Genomic DNA, 24,909 nt, shown 5'->3' with positions numbered 1-24,909 from the left:
CCCGCCGCAGGCCCCGCGGCCGGATCCGGCCCGAAGGCTCTCAGGTGCTGGTCGCGGGCGGCACGCCTTTGCAGCCCTTTGCCCCATGCATTCGCTGGAACGCGAGGCCTCCCCAGAACCGAGAATGGACAGAACAGGTGTGGCGCCACCCCCGTATCCCCATCGAGAAGACGCAGCACAAGCCGAGAAGCGATGCGGAGGGAAGAGGAAAGCAAGCCAATGCACAGTCAGCCGCTGCTGAAGCGCGGCGTCCTCGCAAAGCGACAAGGCGTGAAATCCTGGACTACCGAGTGGACGGACCTTTGCATGTGCCCCGTGCGTTCCGCTGCGGAACACAAGGTGGCGCTAGAAGCAGCCAGCCGAGGCTTGCCTAGCGAGCAACGGCGTCCTCCGGGAAAATACCGCATTGTCAGGGCCGGTTGTCCTGGAACTGGGTGGAAAACCTCAGAGAGGCCGCCCATGTTATGTAAGGACCTGCAAACTTCCATGAGGGAAGGCGCACGAGAGCACAGTAAGTGCCCCATGTGGAAAAGCCTCCCACCAGCAGTTCCTCATAAAAGCCAGCTGGCCGTCTTAGCTCACATCAAGCACCTGGAAACCAAGCATATGCACGGGTACCAATCCACGGAGCCCAGGCACTGGAAGGGGGTGCTTCCTCCTAAGGAGACCTGATCCGTTTTTGCATTCACAGATGTAAAAGTTTTTCAGCAGAGCCATGTTGTGGGCTTATAAAGACTGGAAGTGCATGAGCAGCGCATAGCAATTCGACATAACCATAAAGCTCTCTGGGTTCAAACTTCTTAACAGTCAAAGCATAAGGACTCCCATTTTAATGCATCATTTGGGAGTCAGGCTTCCTTTCTAAACCATTTAAACTTTCCACTCTCCCTTTCCTTCGAGCCAGTTGGCTTTCTGCACTGCAGGAGATGTCGTTTTAAGAAGCTCTGTTTTGCACCAACTGAAGTATCCAGACTGTCTTCAGGGGCAGCCCCACGTAGAGTGCGTTGCAGAAATCCAATCGGGAAGTAACCAATGCGTGCGTCACTGTTGCTAGGCAGTCGTCCTGTTTTTCTGATTATAATAGTCATAGGGAGGAAAGATTTATGTGGAGCACCAAAACGCCACTCCCAACCCCTGGGACCCACGTTCAGGCACCACCCCTGCTGGCGCCAGCGAGCAGGGGGGAACCAGTCCACCTGTTCCCCGTCACACTCCCAAACAACTCACAGCTAACCATGGGTTGTCCTGTTGTATGCAAAGTGGGTGTGTATGTGATATAAACTGGGGCTCCTTCACATGTTGTCAGGCTCAATAATAAAGTTTGCATACTTCTGAATGAATTTTAAAAATGACCACACTCTGGGGTCGGTCCTACTTTCTTATCTTTCCTGTAAGGCGTTTTGCTGATGAACCAACTCAAATTCCTGCCTCTAAAATAGGAGGAGCACCACTGAAATACCTCTAAATTACCTTAAAACATGCTTTTAAAAGATTTTGGTGATAAGAGATGCAATATACTAACTTGTTTAAAAAGCACTCCATACGCTTGATTATTACATGGTCAAACATGTCCTGCTTCCTCAAGGAGCGAGGCGGTGGAGGGCGAGTGCCTAGTTGTCTCTGGATGATGGAGCGTGCGAGAGACTCGGGCCCTATCTGGCAATATACTTTAAAAATCTGCAAGCAGGAATGCAGGCAGACCGCAAGTGTTCCTTCCTGCGGCACCTTTCAGACCTTTTCGTTGGGCTCCAGAGGGTCAAACCACAGGTGACATTAATCGCATCGCTCTGCAATTGTCAGTTGTTTAATTTACTTTAGCGCGAGTGCATGCAGCCCCAGTTCAGCTTAAGACCAGTGTGTGCCGAGAGAGACGGGGGAGAGGAGCTGCCACTGCGGTGCAGAGGTTCCGGGTGCAGGACTGGGACTCAGGTGATCGGGGTTCTAGTTCCCACTCGGCCAAGGAGCTCCCTGGAGCTCTCAGCCTAGCCTCCCTCACAGGGATGATGTTCTGGGATAAGATTGAGAGGAGGAAAACCTTGTACGGTCCCTTGGGTTCTTTGCAAGAGGAGAAAAGCTGGGATCTAGATTTAGTGTGGTGGTGATGATGAAGATGCTTCCCACAGCAATGCGTTTATTTCCTGAAATTCTATATACAGCCCACGTGGGGATTTCTCAAAAGTCTCTGTTGACACCAGCGCACCCTTTTAAAATTTTGTTTCATTCTCCAAACCAGGGGAAGCAACGGGGAGGTGTGTGCAGGTGGATCCTTCTCCTGAGCTATGAACCAGAACTTGGGCTAGAAAGGGTGGCCAGTTGTCATAACAATATCCTTAATTATGATGGCTAGGAACACAATCTTCATTATTGCAGACTTTTAACCCCCCACTTTACCAAGGCTTCTGCTTCCAGATTCTTTGGGAGATTAGGATGGGTTCTCTTTAGCCGTGTTTTCTTCCCTAGCACTATTTTCTTTTTCGGCCTTTCTACCAGTTCCATTACACAACCACAGGGTAGCGCTGCTGCATAGCAGAATTGCGAAAAATAGCGAGTGTATCATTCTCTATTCCGCCATTTCCACATAGTACCAGATTTTCCTTGATTTAAAAAAAGCCACGGGATGCTCAGAAAGCAAAGGAGAGGCCCTGGGTGAAAGCACCCACAACCTACTCTGAGTGAGGAATCCTGAGCACACGGTCCATGACGCATGTGGGGCAGCTGATTTTGAGACAGCTGGTGCTTCGAAGAGGCGGCTTCTTGCCAGTGGAAAAGACACACCAGAAAAAGGATGCTTTGTGTCATCTCCATAGGCAGATAGCAAAACCATAGGATGTAGGATGAGCAAAGCCGGAATGAAATATTCTGGATCATCCCTGAGTCACTGGCAACAAGGAATTCTTTGTTTGCTAGGTTCAGGGTCAAAGAAGAGGCACTGTTCCTTTGATGCATGATTAAAGAGTTCTCGTGTTCCCTCAACATAGGGCCCTTTTTCCTAATCCTCGGGTCTGTCACCTCTCTAGACAACTGGGGTTTCCATTTACAAGATCTCACAGACTCTGTGCTTGGAGAGAAGGAGAAAGACAACCCTGAGCCCAGCCTGGGGCCGGCTAGAATGTTAAGTGCAGTTTTTTATCATATTGCCAACAGAGCTTCTGTTAGTCTTCGGTAATATTTTGCATGGAAGTGGCTCAAGCGGAATTCATTTGATTCCTGGAGTGTCCCTGGTTTTCTACCAACCGGTCGATCCTCGTTCTGTCAGGAATGTTAGTGGCGAAGCAGAGAAGGGCAGTTGTGGGGGAAGAAGAGGCGTGTTGGGAAAATTCAGATAAATCCTGGCGAAAAAAGGGTTTCTTGTGTGTCTTTGTGTTTGTTTGTTTAGAGTTTTTGTATGCCATCCCATCGCTTAACGCCTCGGGACGGCTTACATAAATAAACAAATATAATACAAAAACTACAGATTATACAAATTAAAAACCCGATTCATTCCGGCTGCAAATTAAAACCTATAGTTAATATTAAATGTTATTAAAATATTGTTTAAATAAAAAGATCTTGGCCTGGCGCCGAAAAACACGGCACCAGGCGAACCTCTGTGTTATAAAATGTTATACAATGCCTGCACCCCTTTCTCAGGAAGCACCCCCAAAATTCTAAGCCAGGCCACTGTTTGGCATTCGCTGTTGCTGTAAGGAGTGGGACCTGATGGCTTCCCCTAAGAAGTTGCCAGGGCTGTTGTTTTTGCTGATCAGGAAGGGCTGATAAGACAGCCAGGTTGCAAGCACCCTCATTTGCATGCCAGGCTTCACAATAATCCCATGATCCTTCCTTGCTCTCCTGCCATCAAATGCCACCGTACCGAGCCCCCTCTGCAGACCTCTCACCTTCCTCTGACTGTGTTCATCTTATTTCGTCATCAACCGCCCAGCTGCTGGGCCCACGTGACTCAGAGTCTATAAAACACTCTGCACATGCTCTAAAAGCTTGTAGTTGGCGGTGCTGACCACCACCTGGTAGCACGCGGTCGTAAGTCACTGCAGGGGGCCTGGGTGCTCTCACCAATGAAGGCCCTGGGTTTCGAGGCAACTCAGTCTTCTGTGGGGTTGCCAGCTGTGGCTACTGTGCAGACTGCAGCTGAGCTTCCTGCGAACAGAAGTTGCTGAGCTTATCGGGTCCTTCTGTGCCTCCCACCACACAAGCCGGGCTCAGCTACATCACCTGCACTGCCGATAAGGAAGCGCCGATTCTGGCTTCTGGAAACCGATCGGTATTGGGATCAAGAACTGGTGGGATGGGAGTTCAGCCCGGGCAACAATCCCATTTCTGTATGGGGGAAAAATGAGGCTCGACGGTCGGTCATATGTATTGCCATTTCTGCACCTTTTTGGCATCGGCCGAAGCAGTTCACAAAATATTCCAAACAATGAAGGAAAACACGGTGAAATGTTAAAAGATGCTAAAAATCATCACAACTTTTTAAAAATTTTAAAAACATTTAAAACTTTTTAAAAACTTATGGAATGCACTCCCCAGAGAGGTCCGCCTGGTGCCGTCGTTACTTGTTTTTCGGCGCCAGGCCAAGACCTTTTTATTTAAACGTTACTTTAATTGTTGAATTTATTTATTGATTTTATATTTATGCCGGGATGTTTCCAGTTTTTTATGTATTTGTATAGCTATTTATTTGTATTGGAAGCCGCCCCGAGGCTTTTGCGAATGGGGAGGCATATAAGTATTCCAAATAAACAAACAAACAAATAGCCAAGCTGAAAAGAGTGCAAGGGGGAGGGAGCATCACAAAACCAAAGGATTCTGCATCTGAGAACAACACGGGGAAAGCCCTTCTTCGCACGCCCAACGAGCAGCGTGTCTTCCAAAGGGTCTCACGTGCAGCACCCAACACAGGGTCTAGTTAGCTGCTCCCTCAAATAGCCCTGCGGAAAACAGATTTCTGCCTGTGTCCGTGCACATCTTGTGAATTGTGTTGGAGCCCGTTGGAAAGCAGAAGCAGCTCCGTTCTGAACAGCAGAGTTACGGTTCTAGACCAGTCTTCTCCAACCTGGTGGCCTTCACAGGCATTTGGACGCAACTCGCAGAACTCCCAGGGCTACTGGCTGGGAATTCTGGGTGTTGCAGTCCGAACATGCCTGGACGGCACAAGGCATGAGGCTGGGGAAGGCTGACCTGGACCATCCTCTGGAATGGGGAGAGGTCTTTTGCATCATGAAAGTAAAACTCCCCCCAGTGCCCCACCCTCTAATGCAAGATCCGGCTGTCAATACAAACCGTACAATTATATGCATGGAAGGGGATCATGGGCTGTCTGGGGGAGTGGGCCTGGGTTGCAAGCTTGCACCAGGCCCCTCCCAATTATGGTGTGCTCCTGAGCATGTAGCTTCCCAAATAGGAACCCACTGAGTGCCTTTTTAGAATGGAGCTTGCACCAATTCTCCCATGGGTCTACCAGTTCAAGTTCTAAACATGCCACTAAACCAGTACACCAACTCAGGAGAAACATGCTCAGTGGGAGTCAGGAAGGCAATTACCAACTCTGCCCCCTTGCTATAATTTTGACTCTAATCTGTTAATTGGGGATGCATCCCTCCCCATTTCTGGGGGTTATCAGCAGGCCCCAGACACCACAAACAGGCCCAGACACCACAAACAGAGGCCTGCGGGGCGGCAGAGTGAGAGGAACATTCCCCCTTGAACACATGCGCATGCCCCGTGCTCTGCTGGAGGAAATCTAATCACGGCACCCGCAGCCCTGACTGCATATGGGAACTCATTATTGGGTCAGGGGCTGGCCTGCAGAGGCTGATGGGCTCGGCACGTGTGGTCCAGGAAACCATCCATCATGCACGCGCAAGGCGCTGGTGTCCTTGGAAGGGCACCTGTGTCAGTTTGATTAACGGCACTTTTCTGCCTTCCATGCATCCCTTTGTTCTGTGGCTCAGTGCTGGCCGCTGTGGGGGGTGTTATCGTAAAATGAACTGGAGCAACGGTGGAAAACGACGTGCTGAGCAAAGTGCGTGTAATTTTGGTCCTTTCGTGCCTTGAAGTACCTTGTACTCTGCACGGCACGGCACACCCCCATGTCACCCAATTACTTAGACGACTTTTCTAAAAAAGATAAGATGAATTCAAAGACGACAGCTCTATCAACAGCTATGAGAGAGAGCAGTGAGACCGAGCTTTCATGTTGTCACCTCTGGACACAGGTGCCTGCCTGCAGCAAAGGCCAGGGCGATGGCCAGTGCTCCCAAAGCAGCCACAGCATTCATAAAACCAGAACGGATCTCCTCAAAAGCTGCCTGCCCAACACGAGGAATGTTTAATTCTTCCCTGGCTCTCCCCAATCGGAAGCAGGCACGTGTCGGGGCACAAAGGGCAGAAGCTTTGCCATAGTATGGCTGCCAAAAACCCGACTCTGTAAGAACAGCTTCAGACGTAGGGTGGGGTTCCCAATGTGATCAGGAATCCATGTTACAAGTCTTACTTCCCAGGCGTGATGTAGAAATGCTAATAGGCCTGTCCTTTGGGGGGCACACCTTAGACACGTTAATGTCGGCCCGTCCTGAAGATTCTCCTGGTTGTGTTGCCGCTCGCCTGATCGTCCCTGTGCAGGCTCCATCTTGGTAGTCCCTTGAGGGCTACCTACACACCAGAAGAATTCCCCGCGTGTCTGAATGAACTGTACGTGTTCTTTTGACTGCTCTGGTTTTTTCTTGTGCCATACAAAGACAATCTCTTTGCTGGCCAATTGGCCCCCTCCCCTGGGGCTGCCACTGCGATGGAGGTGCTGCTGAAGCTGTTTCTTTCCACCATCCTCCTAGGACCATTCACCTGGCCAAGCTCCCATCCTGAAATACTTCAATTGCCTTTGTGAGGGAGCAGAAAGGAGTTGTCCGAGAACCTGTGTTTTCCTGGGCTGGGTCACCCAGAGCCGTGCAAGATCTTGCATGCATTGCAAAACTGCTATGGATCCAGGTCCGAAGGCAGAGTGAGGAAACGGCAGCCTTGGAGTGTTGGTATGGATCAGCCTTAAAGAGGCTCTGAAAGAGCCAGAAAGCACAAGAAGTGCTTGGGGGAAGTGGCAGATAACTTCTGCTTTGTAGAAGTGAGTGACTGACATCCAGGCAAACAGAATGAGCAGGTATTTCAGGAGAAATGTTTAGAATTAACTATCATTGTAAGTTATTTCTTTGAATCCAAAGACATTTCATAACCCAGCTTCACTCAGCGTGTTGTGCTGCACATAAAGGTAACTGTTGAACCTGCTTTAATACAATCCTATACCCAGAGACCTAGAGATAGCCACACAAGCACACGGCAATGGAAACTCTTCTCAGTTAAACGCTCTAGCCTTCCAGATAGTCTGAATGCTTTAGGTCAGAGCTGGCCTATGGGCCGTCGAAACCCACCAAAGTTCCCATCTCTGCATCGGAGGTTGTCCTTCCTTCTCTTAGACTGATTTTAAATGGAGCGGTATCGCCCTCTAGTGCTGATTTGTGGTATGCAAGGTGGGTAAGGATTTTCTAGGGGGTTTGCAGGCAGGCCCATTGGAAATAACGATTCTGACTCCTGCAAAATAGTTGCTGTTGTCGAGCTACCATTTTGAGTGATAGAATCCAGTCTCTTCCCCCAGCCCCCTTCTTTTAAAGTTAAAATCCTATGCAATGTCCTGGAAGCAAGCCCCGTTTATGGCATATTGATTGCATTCTTAGGCCAATAGGAAATACTATACCAGTGGTGGCGAACCTGTGGCACGTGAGCCGCAGCGGGCACGCAGAGCCCCCTCTGTCGGCACGCGAGCCAAGTCGCCCGAGCGGCCGAGCATCGGATAACAGCGCACACAGGGGCCATGCGCACGCTCGGAAAGGAGTAGCGGCGCCAGGCGATGGCATCACGAGCCGCGACTCATTAGCTGCGACTCGTCCGAGCTTTCGCATGGCCGGTCAGTGCGCTGCAAAGGATAGATGCATGGATGGATGGATGGATGGATATACATACATACATACATTTGCTTGGACTGGCTGTGAGTTGGTTTTTCTAAACCAAAACCTCAGATTTCAGGTTTGATTGCAGTGTCGGCACTTTGCGATAAAGAAGTGGGCTTTGGGTTGCAGTTTGGGCACTCGGTCTCTGAAAGGTTCGCCACCACTGCTGTACACCATGGGACACAGGGCCCAGCTCACCGCAGATAGCTTGACCCTCTATGAGCCACACAGTTTTGAATATTACCCTGCTGAAGCAGTGGATGAAGGGTCCCCTCCCAATGTCCACACCTGCGCCCTAACCTTTGCAAGGTGCTCACCTGCCTTCCCCAGTTTGCATCAGCCTTCACTCTGCCGCCCCTTGATGGATGACCACCTGTAGGGATGGCTCCTCATGGGCCTCCCTATACGACTGCACCCTCGCAAGATTCTGAGTGACGGCGCTGTTTCGTTGATTAAAAAGCGCTGCTCTGCCATGCTCATACCGACAACTGGAACAGTGGCTGTGAGAATGGTTTGGGCATCCCCTGGTGCCGAAAGGCCGTGTGGCACGCCCAGGTTTTACACCTGCAATCCTAAACCTGCATCCCGAGAGCAAGCCCTACTACATTGCCTGGGATGTACTTCCGAGTAGAGGATTACTGGCAAAGGAATCTTTGGATGCAGAGTTAGAAGTGCTGGAAATGGACATTCTGTCTTCTCATGTCCAGTGGCAAAAAAAGAAGAAGTATGCAAACCAATATCAACAGCTATTCACTGGTTAGAGAACCAAAGGAAGGTAGTAGGATTCTACTTTTTTGAAAAGTTGGCTGCATTCGTGAAGAACTGATCTTGCAAATTCTTGTGCCCTCCGAAACGCCTCTCGATTAGAAGAAGAAATCTGAGGCGTTTAAGGAATGCAGGAGCAAGCAGAAAGCAGGTGCCGCCAGACTTTCATCTTCCAGAAACAGGAAGCAAATACCCGGCTCTCCACGATCATGTGCCCACACCACCCAGAGCCTAAGCAAGGCGTTCAGGCCCGCAGGCACCCGTGGCTTTATCTTGTGGGGCTGCGGGCATGTCTCCTTGCCCCCATTTCCCAGATCCCCACTTTGCTCACCTCCACACTCTCCTCTCCACCCCTCCCCCTTCTTCCCATTCTATGTCCAGGGAATATTATTTACATAAATAATAATTTAGAAAGTCTACCATTTGGCTTCCTTTTCTTTGCTCACCAGTCAGCCTTTCACCACAGATAAACGAAAGGCCTTCCTGCAGTCAGCCACTCCTTGCAAAAACGGGGAGCAAACCTGACCAAGAGCACTGCTTTCTTCCGGGAAGCAGTAGAGGAGCTTCTCATCACTGCAAGAGCTCAGCGCTTGCTTATCCCGCCCGTCTTTCCTGGCAATGTACAACACAAGTCACCTGGGCCCAACCGACCCAGTGTGTTTCTTCAACAGCATTGTCGGGTGCTCTTTAGTCAAGAAATAAGGTGTTTTCCGCAATATTGCCTGCTTTTCCCCCTTCCAAGCGTGCCACAGCCCGAGGGGAGTTCCAGTGCCCTTCACAAAGGCTGCTGACATGCTTTATGGTCTGTCTCTTCTCCCACTTGAAACCTCTGGTATTTGAGAAGTACTCAGTACATCAACCCACCAAAAATCCAGTTCTGGTTCAAGAGGAACCAGCCAAGGTGTCTTATAGCATCTATACAAAAAACTGGTTCAGGATGTGTCTATTTTAGGGAAACGGAAGAGCCCTGATGATGTTAATGGTGTTTTGGATGAAGCTATTCATGGTTTAAGCTGCTGTGCTGCTGGGCTGGTAGATCGAAAGGTCGCCGGTTCGAGTCCGCACAACGGGGTGAGTTCCCGTTGCTCCGTCCCAGCTCCTGCCAACCTTGCAGTTCAAAAGCATGCAGATGCAAGGAGATAAACAGGTACCACTTCGGTGGGCAGGTAACAGCGTTCCGTGCACCTCGGTGTTTAGTCATGCCGGCCACATGACCACGGAGACCGACTGCGGACAAGCACTGGCTCCCTCGGCCAGGAAACGGAGATGAGCACCGCCCCCTAGAGTCAGGCATGGCTGGACTTCACGTCAAGGGGAAACCTTTACCTTTTTACCTTTATTCAAACTCTGAGTGAAAAGGTTGAAAGAGACCATATAAATCTTACCCTTTGCAAAGTAAGATACGGGACAGCTGCTTCAAGGTGAGGCCGCGCACTTCAAGCCTGAGGAGATAAAAATCAGACCTGGACACTCCACCTGGCCTTTTCAGGTTTCAGCAAATGGAAGAGTGAAACACAGCAAAAACAGTGGATTTATTATGAAACTGATATAAAAGATTCTTAAAATTTATCAGTTGTGGTTTTACAGAAACTCCCTTTACAGAAAGAGGAAGGTGTTATTTGAAATAGCTCATGGAAAACGTCCACAGTAGCTGGACAGGTGCTGCCCCCTTGTCGCAGGTGAGGGAAAGCAGAGCATTCTGTGCTGACATGTCCAAGGCACAAGTGGCCGATAGCTACAAAATCAGAAATAACACTCACACGTTTCTGCCAAGCAAAGCTGTATCCTTTGTTTCCATTTAAATTACCACCACCACCACCACCACCACCACTTACAAGCTTAAACATGAGTGTCGTCCCCATCCCGGGAGTTCCCACAGCCCTCCAGAGGAAGTTCTGGGCTGTGCAAGAGTTCCTGGAACTGAAGCCCTATACCTTTATCACCTTAGCATCCCTACATTTGGTTACTTGACCAAAAAAGGAAGACTTTTATATTTAAAAGTGCCTTTTCTGTACTTGCACAGATTTTTAGTGTCACTCTGAAATTGCAAACCTAATTTAATTACCTTGTTATTCACTCAGTGTGGTAACTAGACTCAGTCCTTAACCTGGCCTGTTCTTGTAGCTTTAGCTGCCCAAAGGTTGCCCAAACGAGTTGGTGAAGCTTCTTGCTGCATGGACCCAGGAGATCCGGGTTCGAATCACCACTCGGCCATGAAGCTCACTGGAGACGTTGGTCCAGTCACTCCCTCCATCCGAGCCTACCTCACAGCGTTGTTGCAATGAGGATAAAATGGAGCTATATAAGCCACCTTGTATTCCTTACAAGAGGGAAAGAGGTGGGGTATAAATGCAACGCAGCAAGAACAACTTGCCTTGCTGAGCATTTTGGGCCAGAGGCATGACTTGGCTGGATTCAGGGCACTCTGAAGCAGCAAGCTGAACTCCAGTGATCTTTGCTTATTCCTGTTTCTTGTGAATCACCGTCTAATGCAGGAGGGGACAGGGCAGCTGGCTGAGTTTCATCCTGCTCAAGCACAGCGTTCCTTGGGGGACAAGCAGGGGGAACAGCAGGACGAACCCAGCACTGCGATCCTGCACTAAGTCCCACGGCAGCTTACTTCTAAGGAGACCGACACAGGATCACACTGTAGGTGCAAGCAGTGCAGAAATATAACGATGCCAAGGCAGGAGTGAAATGCAACAGAATCGTCGCAATGTGAGAAGGGTAGGTGTGGCTGTCTCCCACTTAAAAACGGGGCTCAGAAGGCTAAGAAATTCGCAGGGGAAAATGCAAATATTGATTAGAATGCAAAATGAGACATTCGTTTGGCATAAGTTAGTCAGGGTCCACCTTGCAGCAGATTCTCCCAGGAAAATTCTTCTCTATGGCACAGTCCAGCTGCTGTTTTTTATTATTATTTGAGCATGATGCCTACCTACAACTATTATTTTCCCTTGACTGCTTCCTGACTTGCCATCCCACATTCAGCCTGGCTTTGCTTCTTAACTTTCCGCAGAGGATGTAGTGGTCCTGCGGGGGGGGGGGGGGTGTAGGAGAGAGATACCTGGTGCAGGTGGAGGGCCCAGGGCAATTTTGGAGACTGCTCTCAAGAGCTGCATTCCAGTGGCAGCTGAAACCAAAAGCAAAGTGCCAAACTGGAGCTTAAACGTGCAATCTGACGCAAGCTTCGGCAGAAGGCAAGGCCGACAATTCCCTGGCTGGGTTTTGCCGGGTTACGCTTTTTGTGTCTAAATATGCACAGGATCGCACCCTGAAGCTCTTATGGTCAGTCACTTAGCTTTTCAGAATGTGGAAAAGCGCTGCACAGTCTAAGAACCCACCCAATGATTGGTGGGTGAAGGAACATGGTTGTCTGTGCACCCCAGAGAAGGAGACTGCCCCCCAGCAGGCTGAATGGGGCCTGCGATTCTCCACGCCATGTCTGAACTTGGAGGTCAATATCTGTCCTGTGGGATCCGCAAGGTGCTACCTACCTGACTTGCATCCAAATAATCTGCAAAAAGGACCGGAGCATTATCGCCTCTAGGTTATCCTACACCTACCCATTTCCTGTTTACCCCAAAACATTTACTCCTGTGGCACCATTCCTTACTAACAGAGAAGTGCTCTGACTTACTCAGCTTCCTACCGCGAAGACACGGAGGCTGCATGACCCTGAAGCGTTTTTGCTAATTCAACGCATTCCATTCACACAAATCCCACATACCCTGAGCTGCTGTCCTACCTCTTAGTACAGCACATGGGAACAGCCTTTGGGCTGACCTAAGCTGAACAAACTGCAGTATTCTGTAGTGTTTCCAGTGAAGCAGCAAAGCAGGGAAAGCCGATGGAGGTTATGCCGGACCTCGCTGTGCAAACAGGCTCCAAGACGCCACAGCTGGTACAGCGGCGACGCTTGGTTCTCTCTGAGGCGTTAATGTAAGCATCTGGAATCTCTCGAGTGTTCTGTAAGGTGCTTTGTCCATAAGGATTTCATCCACCTCCACATGGGAATTCGCATCGGTGTAATGCTAATGTTTAAAAGGGCATTTCTGTGCTTCTGTCTCCTTTCCGTTTTCCTCCATGTGCAAGAGGAGAGTGCTGCCCTCTTTTCTGCATCCTAATTAAAAAAAAAAACAGTGCCCAGGTTGTGCCGCAAATGCTGATCAGCCTCACAAACTACCCATGACTAGTGTACATGCTGCCAAAGGAGTCACACCCAAAGCCAACATCAGAATGAGGAACTGATCAGTTTGCTCCCAGGACTGCTGCTTATCTTTGAATTGGTGCAAATCCCGCAGAGCTTTTCCTTTGCTTTTCCTCAAAGGCCGCCTCCGTCACTCCTCGGCTGGGTTTGCCAAAGGCATCCCTGGTCTTCGATCGCTTGCACGGGGGAGACAGGCAGCACCACATGGGATATGCGGCTCCACAGCCCACTCAACTTGTCTGTGTCCATGTGGTCGTAGGAACTGGGCGTAGCGGAGTTGGTGAACTTTGCCCAGAGGAAATCCCGCACATTCTCTTCCACGAGCTGCAAGCCAATGTTGGGCTCCAGTTTCTCATCCTCCAGCAAAACGGTGAAGATCAGAGCCACATCTTTGAAGGCTGCACTCTGATGGTCGCAGTACTTGTAAAAGATGAGGGTGGAGCCCGCGGGGAGGGATTCGAAGCGATGCACCGTGGCCGCCTTCCTTCCTGCCTGGAAGCCGGCGCTCAGCTCCTCGTCCATGGCCAGCTTGGCCTGGTCACTGTTCAGAGTGGATTTCGACACTCCGTCCACCTGGACCGTGCTGCTCTGGAGGGAAGCCGAATACGCATTCGCAATCTGGATGCTCAGGCACTTCAAGGTCACTTCGGCCTCCCGGGCAGCCGTCAAGATGAAGATGGCTGGTTCAGTATGATGAGAGGCGCTGAGGTGTTTCTTCAGGACTTTCTGAACCCTTCCCCATAGATAAGGGCTCTGCCCTGGAAAGCTGTCCTTCAGGAGATCAAACCTGGAGAGGAAGGTTTCCACGATGGGATTTCTTGGCATGCTTGCGAGTTGGGAAGTATAGTAGCCGTTGCTGCTTAAAAAGGCTGCACCGAGGAGCACCAGAACTCCCACAGCGATTCCAGACCAGGGTAAGCCTAACAACCCAGGGAGGGGGATGGGGAGCAGAGAGAGACAGAGAAAAGTTCAGGAAGGAGCGGAACATTCCCACGGCAATAGGCTCAGGGCAACATGTCATAAGTTCCCAAATCCACTGAATCTGTCATCTTGGTTTTGCCCTGATTAAGAAGCCTGCATTCTTGAGGAACTAGCATTCTCTGAAACTTGAAGAAAGCAAACAAACCACCTTATTCTGCTCTCCTATTTCCCTGCTTTTGGATGGACACCTTAATGGGGTGAGGAAATCTTGGAGTTTCGGGGAAGCCACAGCAATGCTATCAGGTAGCTGGACTCTCTTATCTGTTTTTTGCAAATACATGCTCCAGGCCACTGATCAGGTGACTGTACACATGGATATCCCATTACAACTCACACAGATGACGTAACTGGAAATAGCAAGGGGAACCTGTATTCTTATTGTCCAAACAGGAGCAGAGTGTAGGAGTGAGCATGAGCTACTATCAAAATCAGCATAAATCTGAAAAAGATTACTAAGAGCAGCATAATGCCAAAATACAACAGAAATAACATTCCTGAGGAATTTCAAGGTCCATATAAAGAACATATTTGCAGTACTGAATGCAATTGATCGTGAACCAGAAGAAAAGTGGACTGAAAGCAGGAAAGAGGGCCAAAAAGAAATTTCTGTAGCAAAAAAGAAAGAAAAGGCCTAGATGACAGAAGAAACATTCATGTGGCTTAGCAGAGACGAGCAAAAGCTGACAGTCACAGGGTCAGAATTCCAAATGCAACTTTTCAGGGACTGCCACACAGAGACAAAAATAACTGTTGCAATGCCCAGTGCAAAGAAATAGAAAAGAACAACAAAAAAGAAAAAAGCAAGAGAAATTTCCCAGAAGGTCCAGGAAATCAAAGATAAATTCAAACCTTGATTAGGAATGCTGAAAGACCAATAGGACAGCATATTATCTGACCATGACAAAGGAAAGACACAGCGGAAACAATATATGGAAAAACCATACAGGAGAGTTGCAATGGTGAAAGACTTGTTCAAGAGGAATCCTATGAGGAAGAGTCTGCAATATTAGAAAGTGACGCAAACGCTGCCCTGAAAGCACTTGGGGAGGAATAAAGCTCCTCAAGTAGACAGAATGTTAACAGAATTTTCCCAAGCTACAGAAACTGTCAAGCCCTGGCAAGAATATGTCAAGAAGATGGGAAACAAAGCAATGGCCCAGAGACTGGAAGCGTTCAAGATACATTCCTATCTGCAAGAAAGGAGATGCAAAGAGGACAGAAGCATTACAAAGTGATGCCTGGCATTCAAGCGGGATTCTGAGGAGGAAGAGGCACTCAAGATCACAGATATCATTTGGCTGCTGGAGCGCAAAGATCAGCCTGTGCTTATAGACCAGAGCAAGGTATTTGACTATGTGGATCACGAGACGCTACGGATGGCCCTGACCAGTGCTTTTTTTGTAAGAAAAAAGGTTCCGGAACTCATGAAATTATTTACCTTTCACACGTAGTCAATCACTGTACACACACTCACACACGTCAGTTGTGTAATGACACATAACGTTGCCGCCCGCAGTAAGCACTCAGGGCGCGACCACACGACCAGTCACAAGCCGAGCGGCACCATCACAACCAGCGCGGACCAAGTACGCACGCATCGGATTCGACACACAGGCAGCCCGCATGGACCGTTTTAATAATTTTGCCGCCGACCTGCTACGCTCGACAGGACGATTCAAATCCACGTGGACCAAACATCAAATTTTCAAAAGTTATTTTTAAAACTTGGAAAATCTGTTGAAAAAAGGTGCCGGAACTCTGTTCCGGTGCGTTCTATGACAAAAAAGGCACTGGCCCTGACAGTGACGGGTGTGCCACAGCGCTTGATTGTCCTGATGTAAGGCCTGCATTGTGGCCACGAAGCTACTGTTAAACCAGGATATGGAGGAACAGAAAGGTTTCATACTGAGAACAGTGGCAGACAAGGGTGCATGTTATCTCCCAGTCTGTTCAAACTGCATGCAGGATTTATCATCAAGAAAGCTGAATTAGGGTCAGAGAAAGGGAAAACTGGTGAAAGAAACACCAGTAATTCAAGATATGTGGATGATACCATGTTACTGGCACAAAGCGGCAAGGAATTGAGACAAGTCCTGAAGAAAATGAGAGAACATGCAAAAGCAGGAGGATAGCCAAACATTAAGAAAACAAAAATCATGATTACAGAAGGATTACACAAATGTCAACAATGAATAAACTGATATAATGAAAACATTTACATATTTTGGCTCAGTCCGCAATCAAAGGGAGACTGCAGCCAAGAAATTAGAAGGCTAAGATTTGGAAGGGTAGCAATGGAAGAATTAGAAGGGATAATCAAGTATAAAGTCATTTCAGCATTACCTCGAGGAGTCGGCTGAGAATTCTTCCGCTGCCCTGTGCTCTGATTATTTTCTCCTTGTGAAAGGCACCGACTCGTCCCTTCTGAGCAGAGTTCAGTCTCTGCTTGGTGTATTGTGTGTCCTGATTTTTTTTTAAAAAGGCACTTCAGTGTTAATAGGAACAAAATTACACCTAACTTGACCAACCAACTGCAGCCCTTCTTGGCCTCGAGTCGTTGGACTACAGACCCTATAATCTTCAGCCAGGAGGATGGGAGCTGTTTCTCAGCAATATCTGTGACTCGAGATTAGGACAGGCTGTGATACAGGGTGTGTACGGGGAAGGCGTAGATGACTGGTCTGGGAGCTTTATAAAGGTCATATTGCACTCACTGGGTGACGTTGGGCCAGTCACAGACTCTCAGCCAAACCTTCCTCACAGGGTTGTTGTTGTGAGGATAAAATGGAACAATGAAAGCTATCCTTGGTTCCTCACACAAATTAAAAAAGACAGGATATAAATGCAATATCATAATAGATGTGTCCATAATGTTTGTAGTGTGCACTGACCTGGTATGTACATATTGCTAATCCATGAATTATTTAATGCATGGGTTGTTGAATTCTAAGTTGTGATGTGTGCACCCAGCTGTGCTAATAAACTATGGCTTGCTAACCACAGACAGTCCAGAAAGTAAACTGGACTCTGGCTTATGAACTCTGGCTTGTTCAAACCATGACTTTTTGTTGCATGTGAACCCAGAACTGTGGACTGTTCATGGCTTCTTTTGCCAGACTACAGATACGGTGACAGCAGTGTTTTTTTAAATCAGTTCTACAGCTTTACAATCACTGGGAATAGACAGGATAAAAATGAATGAATGAATGAATGAATGCATTTGAGATACAGGGAGTGAATGGACAAAGGGAGATTGAAACAAACAATTCAGGGAATGAAAAAAATAAACCAGTTTGTTCCACAGTCTGCCACACAAACTCTGGGCAGGACAACAAACTATGTGTTAACCATGAGTTAAATAAACCATGGATTAGCATTATGTGTGTATTAGATTTCAGGAAATGCACATTCAGATTTATTAAAATTTGGACTTAACATTGAAGTAACCAGCTAAACAGTAAACAAATCACCATTCAGATTTCATCTGTCCTTCTGCCTTTCTGTACTTACCTTTTCCAGCTAGGAGGTAAGATAGGAGAACTGCTGAAGAAAACAAGCACAAGACTGCAATTCTACAAAATATTCAAAATATAGAGCAAATCCAAGAAATCACTTCGTAAGCATTATGTCACTATGCAACAGTCCATTTTTTGCATAAGAAGTTGCCCAGGTGCTCACAGGGCCATCATAAAAGTGTGGAGCATCTATTAGCATATCCTGTGCATAACTTTTCACATTTTCAAAAATGTAAAAACAAAAAAATGTGTGGGTGCAAACTCAGGTGAGCATGAAGGGGCCACCAAGGCAGGGGGGTGCCTTCCTTCCAGTCCATCTCCCAGTTCCAGCAACATAAATGCCTACATGACTGCAGGGTCATGTGGAGAACCAAACCCAGACTTTTAACATTATACCCACTCTTTAAAAATCCTGTAACTGGAATCAGTTTTATACATCACACACATTGCAAACTTTATTCCAGCTGTTTATCAAGATCTTAGTCTGAGTAGGGTTGTTTTAAACTGATCTCTTTCCTGAGAACAGTTAAAACAACGTTTAGCCAAACTAGTATGGGCAAGATTATTAGTTTTCCTGATCAAAGAGGGTGTTGCCTTACCTTCACTCCAGGATCTCTTCCTCTCTGAGTCTTCAGGCTTTTGAACCAATGCTTTCTCTTCTTTTTCAATCAGTTCCTCTTTTGTTTCTTCAGGATAGTCCAATAAGGCTTGGCTTTGCAGGCTCTCTGAGCCTTCTGTTTGTTCTTCTAGGATGGTCTTGGGTGAGCTATTTTTCTCCTCCCCTCCAGAAGCCAGCAGGGAATCTTGGGTCAAACATTCACTCTTTGCATTAGGGGAATCCACCGCATCTTTGCCAATAGAACTGCCAGGTAAGGCAGCTGAACTCTGCGGAAGTTCCACCTTGAATCCTGGAGAGACAATCTCTGGATAGATCAATGAGTGTTGGCTTTGCTGACCTGCTGAGCTTCTTGCTTGTTCTTCTAGGATGGTCGTGGGTGAGCTATTTTTCTCCTCCCCTCCAGAAGCCAGCAGGGATTCTTGGGTCAAACATTCACTCTTTGCATCAGGGGAATTCACCGCATCTTTGCCTACAGAACTGTCAAGTAAGGCAGCTGAACCTTGAGAAAGGTCCGTCTTGCATCCTGCAGGGACACTGGCTTCTGTCTCTGCAATCCCATGAGCATCTGAGTGCCTTTCCAGCAAAGAACACACTTTTTCTTCTTCAGTTTCATTTTGTTCAGTTCTGGAAAGGATATTCTCACTGTGTGAATGCTGAAGAGTCAGCTCCTCTCCATCCGGGAAGTCTGTATGGGCCACAAATAAAATAGTTTCCTGCCATGCGATGAGCAAGGGATTCTCAATCACTACCTACCTAAGAATCTATTTACAGTTCTGCAAAAAGGCAATACCTTGCTTTACGTATGATTCCGCTCATTTTATCTTCAGAGAGGAGTGTTGTTGGCGGCAACACTCTACTCATTTCAGTACCAGGCCAAAACCTTTTTATTTTCCCAATATGTTAAGTTCTGAGCTTGTTTTAAGATGGGTTTTATTTAATGTTAATTGTCTGATGCTGTGCTTTTATTGTATTACCATCCTGGGACTGAGTGAAGGATGGTATAGAAATGCTTTTAATTAATAGATGAATTAATGAATCCAGCAAATCGGTACAGCCATGATTTCAAACCATTTCTAGTTATATCGCAGTTAAGCTTGACTAAGCAATCCTGTGCATATTTAGACAGCCTGGGTCCTTCCACTCCCAAGCTGGCTGTGAACACTGGGGGTTGCAGGACCTTTTTCTGTCTGAACCCGCACAAGATTACAGCCTTAACTGTTTTTGTTGGAAATTTAGTTTTGTTATTCTTGTAAGCCTTGTTGCAAGGCTCTTGTTTGACTAACTATATTAATTAAAACAATGAACAGGGCGGGCTTTGCCATTGAATAGGGTATTTTGAGACAGAAGGCATCTCAAGATTTCAGATTTCACTTCGAGCTCCTTCAGTAGCTTCAAGTCTGACCATCGACCAGATCCGTCTGAGATTTTCAGGAGCTTCAGTAAAGTAAAATAATTTCTGTGCTGGAGTGAAGTTAGTTGAAACTGTCATTTAGCCGCAAAGTTTGGTAGGGCTGGGAAAAAGATGACCTGGAAAGAGAAGCTTTGCTTGGATCCATGGGTTGCACAGTAAAGGTGTAGCAGCATCAGCCCTAACTTGATAGAAGGGCCAAGAACAGCGAATTCTGAAAGAACTATCTCAGTTCAGGGTTGACTGAGGAGCAGGGGAAGGGGGATCCTATTAGCTTTTAATCAGGAACGGCTGACGCAAAATAGCTAAGTGCTACTTCAGTTTCTTCCTTTTCTGTGTTGGATTTTTGCTGGATTTGGGGATAGTATCTGAAAGTCTGGTTTTGAGATGCTCTGCGTGGAACCTACACGGAGTTATCCTGGATTAAGTTCCACTGAATTCATGCAGGGAATTGCACCTCATGTGGATCTGAAGTTGTTTTAAAAGAAATAAGGCATCTGGCTGTACCCACTCTGCCTTTGGCCCTACACAGCACTGCAACTCAAACTCACATAGAATGTCTGCTAGACTGGAATCCTGACCTTGGGCCATAAATGTTTCCCCCCTCCTGCAGTGTGCTGGTTGCCAGATTGTACAGTCCAGGCACAAACCAGCAACCCAGCAGCAACTGCCCTGGGTTTACTGGGAAGACAAAACTGGTGATGGCAAAGACCCAACTTAAGAGGATTCACTGATATAACCAACCACCTCACATGGTGTGCCGCACAACACCGTGGCTTCGCTTGGCTGCGTTGCTCTTGATGGCAGAGCGAGTGAAACATTTGCTGCCTACCGAGTTCCTACTACTTAGACACTTGCTTCTTCTCAAACTGGAAAGAGGTCCTGTGCATTTATTTGGAGAATTTAAGAGAATTTAAGAGCTTTGACATTTGTTGTGAATTCAGAAGATCGAACATTTTCTATGCCCTGTCTTCTTAAAACGTTAATAACCTGTTTCACATTATATCAGGTCGAGTATGAGTTGTCATTGAACTGTGACTTGTTATTGTGGGCTGTTCGTTGTGTGAACCCAGCCATGCTAACAAACCATAAAGGTTAACCATGAACAACCCACAGTTTACAACCATCAACAAGCCATGGGTTCTTTTCATGGGTTATCTGAGGTTAACAAACTATGGTTTGTTAGTGTGACAGGCAAACACTAGCCAGTCTTACAACACAACAGCCCCGATACAGGGGCAACCCACTGTTCAACACCACCTCACACTCAACCCATACTCTGGCTTGCCATTTTGTGTGCACCCAGCCACTCTCTGGTTTCATTAAACAGAAAGCCAAAGTGGCTTTGTGGTGGAGATTTTGGGGCAAACCAGTTATACCATGTTCTGTCCAGCCATACCCTTTGGAGCAGTCTCCTTGCTTTCCTCTGTCATCTTCTCCTGAGATCTGATGTTGTGCTTCGTATCGTTGCACCTTCTAGCTCAATCGAAAAGAGGACCTTTATTTATTTTGGATGGTTTGGCAGGTTGCAAGCAGGTTGGACATAACATCACCCGTGGTCTTAGAAAACAAGACAGACCTAGAGAGAGAAAAAATACTATCAGAAATGATGCCTTGTTAAGTAACATCTTCTTCACTAAAGCTGCAGTTGTAAACGTGCTGGACAGTTGCAGCGGATGCCCTTCTCCGGGAGCCCTCCGTGAAGGATATTAGGAGGGTGAGTACCCAGAGGAGGGCCTTCTCTGCGGTGGCGCCCCACCTATGGAATGCGCTCCCCAGAGAGGTCCGCCTGGTGCTGTCATTATTTGCTTTTTGGCGCCAGGTGAAGACCTTTGTATTTAAAAGTTATTTTAACTGTTAATTTATTATTATTGTATTTATAGATTTTAATATATAGCCGAGATGGTACCAGTTTTTAAATTATTGATTGTATTTTTATGTCTGTTGTGAGCCGCCCCGAGGCTTTGTTGCAATGGGGCGGCATAGAAATGTTTTAAATAAATAAATAAATAAATAAATCGAACCACTTCTGGATATGTGTGCTTCGGGACTGACACACAACTGGAGTTTTCCTGTCGCTTTTCTAAAGCCTGTTATTTCAAGCTGTTGCTGCCCTCCCAGAATAATACCTCTTAAAGGAATGTGCATTTCAAAAAGAGCTTTAAAAACTCAAGAACTGCATGGATCACAACATATTGGGCTGGGTCCAAAGCTGCACTTGGCATACTTCTGCTTACGTATCCGCCAGGGAACGGGCAGAGGGGAAAGTTCCCTAGTTTGGAACTGGTGCTGGGGAACCAGGGAGGGGAGAAGAGGGGCTTCACCAGGATATGAGGAATCCTGAAGGTGCCTTAGTCTTGCGAGCAGGAGGGTTTTGGGAGCAAGGGATGCAGCCCTCACTTGCACTGGATGCCCACCCTTCTCTGAGTCCATTAAAGGCACTGTCCCATTGCATGATTCCCTTAATGGATCAGCAGAAAAGGGAGTGCAAATTTCTCATAAATACAGAGGATTCACATGTTGATCCATATTCAGTTCTGTTAAATTACAAATTGCATTATAAATGGGATGGCCACAGGGAGAGTTCTTCTTTGGAGGAAAGATCAGAAAGCCTCCGAGTGAATCTGTAAAACCATTCAGCGAAAACTAATATAATCACAAAGAATATAACTTAAAGAAGGTGTTCCATAAGAGATGCTCTCATGGCCTATAATCATTAAAGAAAGTATTGTGAACCTGGACAATACAAAATATTGAATGAATTAGAGTACATATTATTATGAACAATGTTGTGCCAAGAACCTGTTTAGGACAAAGAACAGTGCAATATACAAAAGAAATAATGAACATACACAATTATATGCTACAGAATATGAAGTGATACATGAGTCAGAAATACATGTTTGGAAAAACAAACAATATGGAATAGGAATCCTCTCATTAGTCAGAGATAAAGGAAATGGGGTAGATTGATTTAAATCAGGAAAAGGGCAATTTAATCATAAAATAAAAAAACTAATCATTGTTAGTTCTCCATGTATTTCTTATATGGTGTAAAGGAGAGTTTAGCACAAGAGAAGCGAGCGCTCCGTAAAGCCAGAGTTGCAAACGCTGCAACAGTGGTGCCCACACATGTCTGCCTGACCTTTGGCAGAACACTCTGCGCCCGTATCGGCCTTATCAGCCACCTGCGGACACACCGTGGACAACTCACAACCCGTTAGATGACAAGATCCTCATGGAAAAGGATGGACAAACATCAAAGGAGAGTACTTAAGAATTCAGTGTGTGGCTTGCACCTCCCTGAACTCAGAGGCTTGCGAGCATCCGGCACAAAGAGGAGGGCCAGCAGAGGCAGTCTCTGCCTTTCTGAACCTCGCTCTGCAATTCAGCTAGGTAAGCACTTAGGAGGAGGAGGAGGAGGAGGAAATACTGCTGGCCTTCCACCCTGCCTGTCCACTGGAAAGTCTTCAATACCCCCCCTCACCCTTTCCAAGTTGCTTTTCTGACCACGGAGACAGCCAGTCCAGTTTTTCCCCATACTGACTATGGTGGGGAGGGGTCAGAGCACAGTCTTTCACCTTGGATTTGGGAATTCAGATTATCCAGTGACTCCCCAGACAATGTCTAGGTGTCCCGGGATCACTCTAAGCCATGTTAGTTTATAGCCAAATAAAGAAGCATTCACATTCTTGTTGCACTCTTAGAATTGGGGCCTTATGCCTCTATGTTGTACTGTATATATTTTGCACCTCCCCCTTTTTTACCTATAGAGGGAATATCTTTAAATATTCCCATGTAGGGGCTATCCTACAGGGGAACTAAGGCATACAGTTTTTGTCTGGCCGTGCTGCCCTGGCCAAAAATGGTGGTCGCCAGCCTTCTCCATTCCTTCCCGCCAGCCTGGCCATCCAAGAGGAGCACAGGTCCAGCTGCTCAAGTGTGCCCAGCAGCCCTCAAAGCCATCCTTCTGGACTTTCCTGAGACAAAGACCGGTGAGCAGAGTATCCCCGGGGGGCGCTGCATTTGCAGGCACGCTGAACACATTCTGACAGTGATGTCTGGCAGGCCTGTCGAATGACACACATGCTTCCTCTCAGTCTTAGAACTGGACCGAGACTGTGGAAATGCTGGGACAATCTCCGCCCAACTCCACTGGAAGGAAGGTCAAAGGTGCTACATAAATATTCATATTTGAGAAAAGAGCATTAATTTCATTATTCTTTACGAAGCACCTAGTATTTTCCATTCTTAAAAAAGCAAGCTGATTTAATTGCTTTAATACGATTTTATATTTTAAAAGTTTACACAAAACAAGTGCAGAAAATATACAATGAGATCTACTGGAGTTAGAAGTCATCATCAAAGGCCTATTGAAAATGGCTAAAGCATTGCATGATTATGAAAATATAGCCTCTGACATTCTTTTGTTTAAAAGGGCGGATAAGTTCTACTGTTAAATTTATATTACATACTAAGTGGGAGCTGAAAAGAAAATACTGCAGCATGTCCCACTACTAAAAGGCACACTCCTTTCGGGGCACCACACAGCCTGGGGCAGAAGACTGGTAAAGTTGAAGCCTCGAGTTTCACAAATGGGGAAAAGATCGTGGGCACCACTACCCAGTTTCCAGTACTGCTGGCCCCATACCAAGTACTTCATAGCCACATAGCTGGGTCGCCCTGTTCTGGAGATGGAAAAGGCAGTCTCCACACTGCTGATGTAGCCCCAGACCTACCCCTCATTCTATCAACTGCAAAGAGGGGCAGTTTATAGGGGTATAGGAGTATAGGAAGAGGGGTATAGGAAGAGGCATTCTCGTGTGCTCGAAACGATGACAGGTATGGGAAGGAGGAAAGAGAAAGCGCAATGAGAGTGCCGCCGCACCTTCGTGCCCCAGCTCGATTCCTTCTTCCAGAGCGCAAAGCTGAGCTTGCGAGTCTGCCACTTGACCGCGACTGTCCAAGGATGCAAGTCCAAATTCACTCCGCGGACTCGTGCCACGGCTTGGCCACTTCCCCGCTCGCCTACCTTGTCCTCTCCTCCTGCTGCCGCCTTTCTTTCGTGCTCTCTCCAGGAAGTGAGACCGAGACACCGCTTTGCTCCGCAGAAAGTTAGTTCGGGCAGGCCGCGTGCTTGCGCGCCGTGCTTCCCCGTCCCCTGCCGCCGGCAAGGAGGCAGCTTCGCAGGCAGAGGACTCCGGCTCAACTTCCTCGGAGCGGAGCAGCCCAGCCCCCTGCCACACACCCGCGGGTGTGCCTTTGAGCAACGTCAACATGACTTTTCCCTGCAGCGAGCGTTTTCCCAGTGGGATGCTGGGATATGTAGTTTTCTTGCTCCGCCATGCCCACGGAAAAGAAACGGGAACCTGGGACAATGGATTCTCAGAAGTGACGTTTCCTCGCCTAGATAAGCT

General features: G+C 47.4%; 1 protein-coding gene across 3 annotated transcripts; it reads right to left on the bottom strand.

Annotated features, from left to right (window-relative positions):
- Nucleotides 1–10,272: 10,272 nt before the first annotated feature.
- Nucleotides 10,273–24,707, bottom strand: TOR1AIP2 (torsin 1A interacting protein 2). 3 transcript variants are annotated; one of them, XM_044439272.1, is made up of 6 exons: nt 24,381–24,707; nt 20,892–21,071; nt 18,065–18,769; nt 17,461–17,493; nt 16,294–16,413; nt 10,273–13,889 (listed from the first exon to the last, which is right to left on the bottom strand). In XM_044439272.1, the coding sequence occupies exons 2-6, from the start codon at nt 20,923–20,925 to the stop codon at nt 13,084–13,086; spliced, it is 1,698 nt and encodes a 565-aa protein (XP_044295207.1). In that variant the 5' UTR covers nt 20,926–21,071; nt 24,381–24,707; the 3' UTR covers nt 10,273–13,083. The 3 variants fall into 3 exon arrangements, with proteins under 3 accessions (XP_044295207.1, XP_044295208.1, XP_044295209.1); XM_044439273.1 differs by lacking the exon at nt 17,461–17,493 and having other exon boundaries at nt 24,525–24,707; XM_044439274.1 differs by lacking the exons at nt 16,294–16,413; nt 17,461–17,493 and having other exon boundaries at nt 24,525–24,707.
- Nucleotides 24,708–24,909: the final 202 nt, after the last annotated feature.

The sequence above is a fragment of the Varanus komodoensis genome, unplaced genomic scaffold (assembly GCF_004798865.1).
Source record: "Varanus komodoensis strain SLA01 unplaced genomic scaffold, ASM479886v1 scaffold34_1, whole genome shotgun sequence".
NCBI lineage: Eukaryota > Metazoa > Chordata > Lepidosauria > Squamata > Varanidae > Varanus > Varanus komodoensis.
Note: the sequence above shows the minus strand (reverse complement) of the source record. Positions and strands in the feature narration are given on the sequence as shown.